The 12836-nt window shown below is 43.4% G+C and overlaps 1 protein-coding gene across 1 annotated transcript in view; it reads left to right on the plus strand.

The window, feature by feature from the left end:
- Window positions 1–12836, plus strand: part of CPS1 (carbamoyl-phosphate synthase 1) — a 92949-nt gene that overhangs the window by 8647 nt on the left and 71466 nt on the right. Inside the window, exons 3-7 of the mRNA XM_054830164.1 lie at window positions 4084–4228; window positions 5305–5394; window positions 6124–6180; window positions 8622–8714; window positions 12569–12658. Of these exons, the coding sequence (XP_054686139.1) occupies window positions 4084–4228; window positions 5305–5394; window positions 6124–6180; window positions 8622–8714; window positions 12569–12658 (475 nt within the window). The remainder of the gene's footprint in view (window positions 1–4083; window positions 4229–5304; window positions 5395–6123; window positions 6181–8621; window positions 8715–12568; window positions 12659–12836) is intronic.

Raw genomic sequence — 12836 nt, forward strand, 5'->3', positions numbered from 1 at the left:
AACACTGCAGTCCTGGGATACAGAGAGAGAGACAGTTAATGAAGAGACTTCAGGCAGTCCTCTTGTGTCATAGCATTCGTGGTGAAGAGCAACTTTAAAGACTGATATAACTAACCATGATATTGAGGTATGTTGAGATCTGATCGCTTCACATTGAAATGCAGCCATTGCTGAGTCTGAGCAGGGGACCTATCTTTGTTCTCCAGTGCCCTGATCAAATATAGAGGTTTGAAGCATCTGCAGCCTTCTGGGTAATGGAACTTGACTTCTGAGTGCGAAACTTTTAAATCCCGAGGTTCCTGAGTTGGTCGCCTATATATGTCATCCCTTATGAGATTTGTTGGCTCATACCACAGTTGAGGATGCATTTTAAACTCTGTGCCCTTTCCAGCTAAAGGGTAGGATCAGATTCATGCCTAACTTAGCATGACTGTCTGTCTTCTTGAGTGGTGGAGGCCAGCAGCTGGCTTAGGATGGCAGCCAAATGCTGCCAGTACTTTTGTTGAACTGCTTAAGCAGAGGAAATCTGTCCAGAGGAATGAGGCTTTTGGTTAGGAGAGGGCCATGTACCCGGGGAGGTGAGACAGCTCTGAGGTGGTTGGTGCTTGAGCTTTTTCTGCAGTCATTCATAGGTGTCTTTGTCCAGCTGCCTTGCATTCCCCAAATTCTGCTCCCCTTTGGAGAAACCAGTACTCACAGGATGAGTTTTTAAGTGATCTCATTGGTGAGAATGTTAAATGGCTGTGGAGGGGAATCTTTTTGCAAAGTTTTGCATTAGGAGGCAATTATTTAAGTATTTTGACAGCACTAATTACTGGCTGTGTTAATATACCTGCCAACAAGCAACTGTTTAATATAGATCAGAATGATGGAGGGCACCAGAGTTCTGTTCTTGGTGATAGATTATGGGCAATAAATCTTGTCACATCACAAAAGTCAAGGAAGACCTGATGGATTAATTTCCTCTCCACATGTTACTGTGGCAGCAGAAGTTGTGTTTGCTCATTTTCTAGTGATTTGGAGAGGGTGCCTGTGAAAGAGACATCTCTTCTGTGCTGAGGAGCATATGGGCATTGAGGGAACATTCAAAATGTAAGGTTGTATCTTCAGAGGAACATGACCTTGATTGATTGATTTGGAGAGAGGAAGATAAGAGTTTGCAGCACTGTTGCAGATCATAAAGGTGACAGATTTGCTACCAATCGAGGGATTGCTGTCCAGCAAATGAAACCCTGTAGCTCTGCCTAGGGCTCCTGAGCGCAAAAATCAAGACCTTATGTATCCAGAGGAACCCAGCTACCTCTTCTCATTGACACAGTAAGAGGCTAAGTGCTGGCGTGAAGGAGGTGCTCAGGGGTCTTTTACAGACTGTCTGAGCACATAGCAATTTGTCAGTACAGGGAGCAAGAGGCTAGTATGGGGGTGATTTTGCCATGGCTGCTGTTAAGCCTCAGACCACTGCTTTCTGTGAAGTGGGTGTTTCTAGATGCTGGGTGAGGTCAGCATGGGCTCTGTACTGGGATGATTAATATGCTGCTCTGCACCTTGTCTCCTCATCTGGACTCGCACATTCTGATTCATGTCATAGAGCGGGGAGGCAAAGCACTTTATGTGCATACAGCTTTCAGGCTTGAAGTAGCTAAAGCTGGCTGAAATGTTGTCATATTACTCTGGAATAGAGGGCAGAGGGCACTGTTTTGGGGGTGGAATGTTGAATTTTCATTAGAAAAGCATGAGGATGAACTCAGAATACTTGCTAAAAAAAAAATCCTAGTGTTGCAGCCATCTGTTTGGTATAGGAACAAGAAGGAAAAGAGAAGATTTCCAATTAAGGAAGAAGAAGAATTACAACCCATAAAACGTTCCCATGTTTGAAACAGCTCAGTAAATGCATTTGCCTCCAATAAATCTGCGTGTGTTTCCCATGATATTCTAGTGAGAGAACTGGTTGACGGGAGTTTACTGAAATCAGGCAGGCCTTTGGGCAGGCACAGCAAGGATTAGACCTTGCAGCATCTTTGGAGCTCATGTTCCCATCTGCTCCTCTGTGATCCACAAAGCATTGTGCCTGCTTAAAGGGCATTGCGTCTTAGTGCAGAGCTGTGCCTTCGTACCCCAGCCAAACCCAATGGCTCTCTGTCCTTGTTTGCTGATTACAAATAACACGCAAAGGTTAATTACATTAGCTTTGTCATTAACAAAGAGTCTTTTGGAAGCATAAGCAATTGACTCAGAAGGAGAGCGCAATGCCAAATGCTCACATGCCATGCACTTACTGCAGTTCTGTGATCACACGGCACTTTGTGTCGTTGTTTACCTGCAGCAGGAAGTATAGATTTGAACAGCAGGAGAGGCTTACCTGAAAATATTTCATGGCCATTGTTCATTCGACATGTCATTTCTCAGAGCTGGCTGGTGTGCTGTGTTGTCTATATCTGCCTGCAACCATTCCGGGTTTTGTGAAGAGTTTCCCAATGTTTGACAATTAATCTTCTGGCAGTAAGTCCGATGTTCCATAAAAATGTCTCTTGTGACTTGCTGATATCTGGTAGATGGCTGGAGTTGCCAATTATGTATTGTTTAAACAATAATGACAATAATAAATTATATTTTGTATAGGCCAGATTCATCCTAAAGTGTCTTTATGCATTTGGCTAAATATTTGTGTAGATAACTTCATCTGTTGCTAAATTACAGCTGCTTTTGGGTTGAAAGACAGCAATTGCTTAATGGATTGCTGCAACAGTATGCTACAGTATAAGCGAGAAAGTGAAAGATTGCGTGTTAATTTGAAGCCGAAGAATAGGACCATGGGCATTTAGTCCATGTTTACCCTGTCCCCCTCTTTGGGGTTGAAAGTGAGGCTGGATCTACTGGATCCAGAGCTGAAACTTTGCAAAATCCTAGGTTTGATCCTCCACTGCAAAAGAATGTTCCACCACACTTTTAGGTCTGTCCTTGCTGCGAAGGGGGTTTGGGCAGGTGCTTGAAGAAAGTTGCTGTTCCTGGAGCTTCTGTCTGGACTAAAGATATAAGGACATGCTTTGGGACCTTGTGACCCAGGGTGGACTGCTGATTGGGCTGGGACAGGTGACATCATGATGGGGGGTCTGCTACAGGCCACCTGACCAGGAAGACCAAGCAGATAAGGCCCTTGCATTCACAAGCCCTGGTCCTCATGGGGGACTTCAACTACACCGATATCTGTTCGAGGGACAACCTGGAGAAGAGAAGGCTCTGGGGAGACCTCATAGCAGCCTTCCAGTACCTAAAGGGGCCTACAAAAAAGCCGGAGAGGGACTGTTTACAAGGGCATGGAGTGACAGGACAAGGGGTAATGGCCTTAAGCTGAAGGAGGGGAGATTTAGATTAGATATTAGGAGAAAATTCTTCCCTGTGAGGGCAGTGAGGCCGTGGCACAGGTTGCCCAGAGAAGCTGTGGATGCCCCATCCCTGGCAGTGTTCAAGGCCAGGTTGGATGGGGCTTTGGGCAACGTGGTCTAGTGGAGGGTGTCCCTGCCCATGGCAGGGGGGTTGGAACTAGATGGGCTTTGAGGTCCCTTCCAACCCAAGCCATTCTATGAGTCTATTCACAATAGAAAGCTCACTGCCACTGAGAGGGGCAAGTTCTTGCACCATGTAGAGGGAAGGACAGAGCAATGACAAAGCACCACCCACATAGCGTGCCCAGAGAATGACTGGGCCCAAGCTGTTATCTTTGGGTCAAGTGATATGCCATGCACTTACTGCAGCTCTGTGATCGCTCTGCACTTTGTCTAGTTGTTTACCTTATGTTAAATCACAAGAAGTCTGAGTTTGTTAATAGCTCCTGTGCTTTTCTTAAATGAAACATGAGAAGCCAAAGCCTTTCCTTGTTCTCAGTGTCAAATGTTTAATCACAGATGGCAAAGTCAGGGCAGATTCACAGATGTGTTTGCTTTTATACTGCGAATGCTTTCACATGAATACCATTTCTGTCTTTTCGTCATGTGGGAATTCAGACCTGTCTTGTTTTCACTGGCTCTTTTGTTTTGCTTTCAACTCCAGACCAATGTACTTTTCTTCTATTACTTCTTCATCTAGATACACCGAAGCCTTGACAGATCCCAGCTACAAAGGACAGATTCTTACACTGGCTAACCCCATAGTTGGGAATGGTGGAGTGCCTGACACAGCTGCTTTGGATGAAATGGGCCTCAGGAGGTTTCTGGAGTCTGATGGGATCAAGGTAACAGTGGGACATGCAGAGTTGATCAAAGGGGGATGCTAGTAGCTTGAGTGTGCGTGCGCATGCAAGAGTTTACTGGCACTCTCATAGAAGTTAGAAGGAATCAATGATACTCAGTCTTTCTTCTTCTTCTGCTGGATATTGTCCTTTGGAGGAATGGTGGCAAAAGATAATCCATCTTGCTTTCTGTATCAGGCCATGTGCTGTCTGAAAGCTGTGTATTTCCTATCAGTGACAGACGTGCTACGGTTTTTGTGAACTGCTGTCCTGGATGGCTTTTTTTCCACATCCCCTTCTGCCTCATATTTATCTGTGTTTGCCCAGGACTCATTGCCACAGAGAGATCAAATGCTAGTGAGAATGAGAAGTCTCTGTGTGCTGAGACTTTTCTCTGTATGCCTGTACTACCACAAACAGGGGAGGTTACAGTTGTGTGGAGAAGGCCATGTGTGCTAGCGCAGGAACCAGTATTTACGCTGTGGTGACAGGGGATATTGGCTAGGACCAGGGCTGTGTCCATCAGTTGTGGCAGTACTGAAAAATGAAATAAACCCATGTAATTGCAGAACCAGTGAAATGCTTTATCTGTCCTGAGGTGAAATGACTCCTTTATACGCTATCTAACTCCACTGGAAAAAGGAGCTGACTTTTGAAATGAAATGTCACTTAAAAGAGAAAAGCTTTCTTAAAGACAAAAATGAATCAAAATAAAACATTTTGTCTTAAATTTCCATTTTCTTTCTAACGAGAAGTGTTTTCTCAGATCAATGCAATTTGAAGCTTTGGTTACCTGAAAGCCACATTATTCTATGAATTTCCTAAGTAAAAGGCCCTAGGTATGACCATGACAGAGTGTGAAGTCTTTACCCCTTTGCCAGCTACCTGTTCTGTGCACTCACCCTGTGAAGACTCGGATTTGATATCTTTTTGTTATATGAGAGCAGCCATACTGTGTCTGCCTAGCCTTGTGTCCTGTCGTGATGTGGTTTGGAGTGGATGAATAGTGAAAACTCAGAAGGTGCAGGGCAAGTACAGAGTGATCCTTCAGTGCAAAGTGGCATTTCTTCTCTCTGCAGGTTTCAGGTTTGCTGGTGCTGGATTACAGCAATGAGTACAGCCACTGGCAGGCTGCTAGGAGCCTGGGAGAGTGGTTGCAGGAAGAACAGGTGAGCAGTCTAGGGGTAACTATGTTATGAGAACAAACCTGTATGGATGGGAATAGGGGAAAGAACTGCTGGCTTTGTGCTGGTAACCACTCTTCTCCTCAGATGTCTTCACCAGTCTGTACTGGGCTCATTCTGTGTTCCTTAATTCTCTGATTCTTATCCATTTCTCTTTTTCAGGATGCAACAGTATTTCCAAGATCTGTCCAGAAGTAATGTTAATTAAATGGGAATGTTTGATTCTCCATAAAAATTATACACATTAGATTATATTCTTTTCTCTTCTCAAATGTTTCTGTAGTGCTGCTCCTAGCAGTTGCCAAGGTCGTAACCTCAAGAGATGTTTAGCTGCCAGGAGGACCCCACTGACTTGAAGTCGTGGGAGTCAAGGATGTGTCAGTAGGCTGCCACTGACTTGCGATGGCTGAGAGGGTTATGTGCTCGTAAGTAAGGCAAAATGGCGCTCAGAAATGAGATGGACATTTGCCACGTGAGCTTTTTATTTTGTGCTTTTTAGTGCAGAAACTAGATTTGAAGAACTAAGTTATTTATGAGTGGGAGTAGGGAGGAGAAGTGAAGAACTGGAAGTGAGGCAGCCTTGGTAATAGTGCTGCTAAGAGCCAGAGCTCCTGAAACAAGGACATGTTCTTCTCAGCAAAGTGATCTGGCTGCTGTCTTCCTCTGTCTTAGCTGCTTGTTCTCTAACTTACCCTTCTCCTGTGTTTTCTTCAGGTCCCTGCACTGTATGGGATTGATACCAGAATGCTGTCCAAATTAATTCGTGACAAGGTATGATCTGCTTCCCTTAATCCAGTTGCATTAACCTTGCTATTGCTGGGCCCTTTTCGTAACAGTGCAGCAAACCTGGAGTAGCAATGCTACTACTGGGCTGCCTTGACCTCAGGTGCTGCTCAGGTCCCTGTGCTCTTCCAAGGCTCCGCGTCTTCTGTACAGCTGAGGCAATGCTCTGATCCCAGGGAGCTCCCTCTCCTTGGCTCTGCTCTGGGTTTCCTGTTCTACGTAAGTGAACCAGCACAAGCTGATACAAGTGAGAGGCCTCAGATAGCTGTGTGAGACACAACAGGTAGTAATGTCAACTACATCTTGCCTCAGATAATAACAGTCAGAGAGCAACAACTCTGAGAGATATTGGGGATATTAGTTCACAGACAGCACCACCTTTGGTCAGTGGAAATTCTCCTGCTCTTCAGAGACAAAGCAATGCCTACAGTAACCTAAGCTGGATTCCTAACTCAGGCTGGTTTTCTTTGCCTGAAGCCTGTTATTATTTTTAATAGTCATTGCTTTTCTCTGGTTTCCAAGAGCTGACAATTGAAGGACATGAACAAGATTATGTTACTGAATGGAGGTTAATGTTAAGATACATTTCACACTGGCTAAAACAGCGATCAAAGCCGGTCTAAATGTAAATGCGCCTTAGAGGCTCTTCTTTTGTAATGGATTATTTGAAGCTGCTCTTTTCTTTAGGTGATCCATTTGCAGTCTGCAATCCAAGCCCACACCCCCTTTCATTCCACAGAACAAAATATGAACAACCCAGCTTGAACAGAGAATATTTGTAGAAATAAATTCTTATGGGAAGATAGGGCGTTGTCCTGCTCTCATAGACAGCAGACAAGTGCAGTTTAATACCATAGAAAATGGCAATACATTTTCTAGTTTCTTGAGACATACTATTTAATGGATCAGCATTCCTTTCATCCAAAGTAAATACACTTTCAATGTTTATCCTGTAACTTAGCAGTGTATGGTAGTAATGCCCGTTATACTGGTACTCTGAGTGGTATTGGTTTATGGCTTTTAGAATAGTGCATGATGTAGCCTTTTCTCCCAGTCTTCTCTAGTTGAAAAAAACCAGCTTAGTTTTTCACTCCATGTCTGTTTATAAACTGGGGGGTGAGAACAGGCTTCATTGTGATAAATGCAGAAATAAGCAGTGACTTGTTAAATTGGACTCTAAATGTAAATGCAGGGCACCATTTGGCTCAGTAATCTGGGAGCAAGGTAAGACACAGTATTCCTGTTTGAGAGCAGTGGCTTTAGGGCTTTGTCAGCAGCGTTTATGGGACTGACTGCATGGTGGCACCTGGCAGTTTCTGTGGTTCCCAAGAACTTGGCTTGTTTAAGATGATGCTGACCTTTTCAGCTCTGCTCCATGCAAAGCAGCCTGGAGTAGCTTTTGGTGTAAGTGCTACTCAAGATGAGATAGGATGTCAGCCACTGTTAAAAGCGAAACTCAGTCTTTAAAATTTAGTAGCACATGGCAATGCAAGATGCTGGCTCGTTCTTACTCTAGGAAAATGGGAAGGATACTTCAGGTACAGCCAACCATGGAAGTATCTCATGGAAGTATTGCTAAACCCAGTGAGCAATCCTGGTGTGCATGCTGGTCTGATATCGACAGGGCGAGCTGAGTGTACCGTGTTTTATCACGAAAGCGTTATGTGTTAAAAATTACAACAAAACATTGACTTCGTCTGTTTTACTTTCCCCTTCCATCCTTGAAAAGTTCTGTGTTGCACACCCTGTCCCTAAGCCGAGAAGAGGTTAACCCTAGGTTAATCCCACTTATTCCAGCAGTGGAGCAAAGCCAAAACAGGGATTTTTTACACTGAGAACTTTTATGTGCAGAAGGTGGAGAATGATATACTGCTGGCAGAGCAAGCGTGTCCTGGCTTCTGTGAGGTGGCAACAGCAGTAAAGGGCAAAGCTTGCTGGAGGTGATTTTTATTTATTTATTTTTAACAGCTTATTCAGAAACCAGCTGTGCTGACCTTTGCCTTACCCCAGCTTTGCTGCCTTGTAGCTATCCACAGGAGGTGGCTGAAGACCTCACAGTGGGTTTCCAAAACCAAAAAGCTTCAAACTGCTTTGTGGATTACTCCCAGATCTACACGACTGTTATTTGGAGATCTGAATTCTGATCCTCTTGGAAGGCAACCCATTTTACTGTTACTAGACAGCTTGCCAAATTGTCTATTAACAAATTTTACTGCTGACAATGCCATTCCCCTGAATGAAGAATTTTAAACAGATTTTTGATACAGAGGTAGGCTCATAAACTTCTGAAGGTACTAGAAATGGTTATAAGCCACCAAGTAACCAACTCGAAACAGCTGTTCCAGTTCCTGTGCCTGTCAGCACCCTGTTCCAGTGTTCACAGCTTCTCCTTTGCTCATACTTTGTTGTTTACTGGAGTATTTCCACAGGGCACGGTACTTGGGAAGATAGAATTTGAAGGTCAACCCATGGAGTTTGCAGACCCAAATAAGAAAAACTTAATTGCAGAAGTTTCAACAAAGGTGAGAAGTTCTTCTGTAGTCCAAGGGCTATAGTCTTCAGGTAGTAATTGCTCCCCATTTGCTCCGGGAATCGTCCGGTCTTTCTAAACAAACAAATCAGGGACCTTTTCTACACCATAGACCTTTCCAGATCCTTGAAGGATTGTCATCTTAACATCATCCTCGTAGAATCTCCATGGTTCCTTAGGTGCAGTGTTGAAGATGTAAAATGAGCTGTGTTTGAGTTGGGTGTAGCCTGAACAGTACTCTGATGGGAGGATTGTGTGTTACAAAGACAGGATTGAGAAGTATTGGGGATACCTAGTATATGGTGGACATTTTCAAATATAAGAAGAGTAAAAAGAATGGTTGGTTTCCTTAAATAAATTTCAGGAAAGCTCACAATAACATTTAATAATCTGTGTTCAGGTATAATTTTGAGGTGATTCCAGAAGACATTTCTAGATTTCAAAGAGAGACCAAGTTAGGAATCCCCTGGATCTAATATTACTGGCATTAGCTGCTTTGTCTATAGTTATGCACAAAATAGTAAAGTTTGTTCTCTGTTAGCTGTGCATGCAAACTATGTTCAACCACAAGCTGAGAAGAACATTACAAATCCCAAGGATGTAGCAAACCAGGCCGATACTAAAAATAGCACCTATTCTTGTTCCAATGCAAGAGCTAGCATCTTAAATTGTGGACCCTTTGGGGATTTAATTGTGGGATAAAGAGTGCCTTGGGTGCTTAACCCCATTGACTGAAGTGAGAACTGAGTGTATGAGTCCCTTTTACAAATTCCATACTTACTATGGTGTTTGCAGCTCCTTCAAGATCAGTGAGGCTCTGGAAGAGCTCTGCAAATAGTTGCTTGTGTACTGTTCTGCACACAAGCTGGTGTGTTAGTGGCATGAGTATGAACCAGTCCTAAACAGCCTGGTCAGTGAGCAAGTGGGAATTTGAAGCTCAGCCTCCATCCAGGCTTGGCTTCACAGTGGTAACTGGTTACCTGGGATGTCATTGGAATACAGACACCGCCTTGCAAATCTCACCTTCGAGGATCTCACCAACTCGTGCCAGTGTCTCCACTGTCTTTTGAGTTGGGGCCTTGTTGCTACACAGAAGGATGGCAATTGCTTATTGAGGTTGTGATCTATGATTGCAAGATGCAGGTGGAGCCATTTTGAGCAGTAACTCAGAAATAGGTAAGGTTGCTGATGCTAAACTCTGCAATTACTAAGACAGAATTACTGTAAACATGCTGCAAATAGCTTCTAAAAGGGAGATAGAATAAGATTAACGCAGCTTTGGTGGTCTCATTATGTTCATAACTTCATTTTATATGCTTAAAAAGCAACATCACAAATAAAGCTGAAAATGAAGTAAGCTGTTCAATGTTGGTAATTACTGGACATGATAATCTATCTGTTGCCAAACAGCTATTTTCATGTAAATCAGGACACTGAGATCAGGAATCTGCTTATCAATTGTACATTAGGAGTGATTGGTTTTTTATTATTTTTCCTCGCCTTCTTTAGATGCTAGTGGTATAGACTCTCTTTGCTAACGTTACCTATACATCATCCTTTCAGACTGGGACAGTTTTTTGTAGGCTGTGCAGTGAACAGATGAGGGAAATCCTCTGGCTTTAGAAGGAGTATATTTTAACAGTTCCCTCATCCAGTTCCCAGTCTGGTTTCTGTGTAGACATACTCTCGGCCAGACTGGGGACAGTGCTCTGCAGTACAGAAGAATGAGAACGGGGGGAGGGTCGTGAAGACAGCAACACCTAAAATCAGTCTTGCTGCTGACGGAAATGTTGTAACAAATCATAGCCTAATTAATTGGACAGGGAAGAGTTTTGAGAGTGAGGTAATTAAAGTACCCCAAAGCAGTTTTGTCCCACAACTCTCTCTGGCCATTAGAACAGCCAAGGAGAACCTTTAAGGGAGATCTTTGCTTCATAATGTTTGGCAGATTTTTAAGTATGGATGTTGTGAGGAATTGAGGGGTGTCCCAAAAGGCCTTTTAAAAAGGAGAGTGAGTTTTTCTTAAGGGACTCTGGCACATGACACTAAGTTAGTTTCTGTGACAACTGAGCACCTTAATCTTCTTGAGATTTTTAAACCCACCTCCTAGAAGCCTGCAGGACAGCAGGTAGAAGACCCTACAATTCCACCATGGACTGTGGAAGTAGAATCCACTTGTGTACCGGTGACTGTGAAGATATTGTCATATTTGATATCAGGCACAGCTTCATATCAGACGCCTTGAGTGATCTAACAAGACCCAGTTTCAATATGACTTCCATTCTACTCATTCTCAAAAAGGGATTGTGGGGCACTTTGCCATCTGATTATTTAGCATGAACTACAAGATATGTTCCGATACAAAAAATCTCGTTTCAACATTACACAGCAGGAGTCACAACAGCGGTGGTAATGCTACTGGCTCTTTGCTGAGTTGTGTCCTCAAAGGTGAATTAGGGACCATTGGTTCATGTGTTGCACCTTGAAGCCTTGTGGTAAAGGAAGGTGGCTCCTTGCACCCCATGTCTTCCACCCTTGCTCTGGACATGGCAAGGAGTAAGTCACTCCTGATGGTGATCAGAGCTGTCATCACATAGGACATGCTCTTGTGTCCTAAAAATTTCTTCATATCAATCTTTGAGAAGATAAAAATTCAAACAAGAACTGAGTTAGGATAACACAGAGAGAGGAGTAATATTCTGCTAATAAACTTCATCCTGAGTTCCCTGTAGAGGAGTTATCTTTCCTTCTGGCCGATTGTAATCCTGCCCCGCACCAAGCATATTGGGCATGATTTTAGCATTTTTTCCTAAAGGGTTCCAGCTGTGAAATATGAATGCCAGGGAAGCTGATTTGAAGAGAGTTACTTAGTTAAAAAAACAGTGGTATATTGCACAAGAGCCACTTGGATAAAGTACACTTATAAATATCAGCTTTCAGAAGCTGAGCATAACTGAAGGTAAGCACAGAGTTTGTTTTTAGAAGGAAGAAGGCTGCCTTATGTGCTTATTAAAGAATAACATCCCAGCCTGGGGCTAACTGCAATCATGTAACAAGTAAAATAATTCAGCAAGCTTCAGAAAGAAGCGGTTCATAAATAAGCTTACATCAGTGCTATAGCTGTCTGTCAGTATGTCTGGTTTGACTTCAGTCTCTTCCACACTGGTTGTGACCAATAGATAAGTGGGTGTACAAAGCATAATGGTCCAGATTTGGGACTGGTAACAATTTACTTTGTGGAATGGGTTAAGGAACAGCAGCTGGAAGAGGAGGAGAAGTGTTGTCTGATATGTAAAACTGTCAGGTCCATATGAAGATAGGTCATGCTCAGTGACGTGCTTGGGCTGGTCTGTAGTGCTGTGATGCACCAGAGGTCACTCAGGATAACTCCAGCTGTGCTATGCTTTAGTCTTACTAGCTCAGGGTGGTGTTTAATGTGATGGATCCACTGGCATCAGCAGGATGACTTCAACTGCAAATCTCTTGCCGTGTATCTGGCGTTTCTCTTGGGCTGCAATAATCTGTGAGAACTGGCTTGCTGCTTCACTGCTAATGAGGTGAAACACAGGGAAAAAAGCTTGTCATTAGCTATGGAAACAAGTGATTTCTTAGGAATTGCTGTTACTGCTGTAATCAACAGTATATAAAAGAGCATTACAACTTCTACTTTCACAGAAAAATGAAGGAAGCACTAATGTCTGCAGTACTTCTGGAGATTTCCATGTAAATTGATCATTAAGTACCAGTTGCTGCATGTTGGTGAAAAGTTATTCTGCTACCCATCTTCCCTGTGCTTTGGGGGCAGGAGGTGATCTGTCATTTACAGCATGGTCTGTCTTTTTATAGGAAGTCAAGGTTTATGGCAGAGGGAATCCAATTAAAGTTGTAGCTGTCGACTGTGGGTTGAAGCACAACATTATCCGTCTGCTAGTGAAGGTAAGTCAGTGCTTTATGTCCTTTATCTCTTGTTTTGCTTTGGTCAGAGCCTTGCCTGTAGTCACTAGCCTTCCTTCCACCTGGACACATCCGTTCTAGTAGCAGTTGCCCACCTAAAATGAGGTACAATTTTTAGGATGATTTTTTTTATGGACTGGGAGGTGCTTTTTGACCGTGG

Source organism: Grus americana, chromosome 6 (genome assembly GCF_028858705.1).
Source record: "Grus americana isolate bGruAme1 chromosome 6, bGruAme1.mat, whole genome shotgun sequence".
NCBI lineage: Eukaryota > Metazoa > Chordata > Aves > Gruiformes > Gruidae > Grus > Grus americana.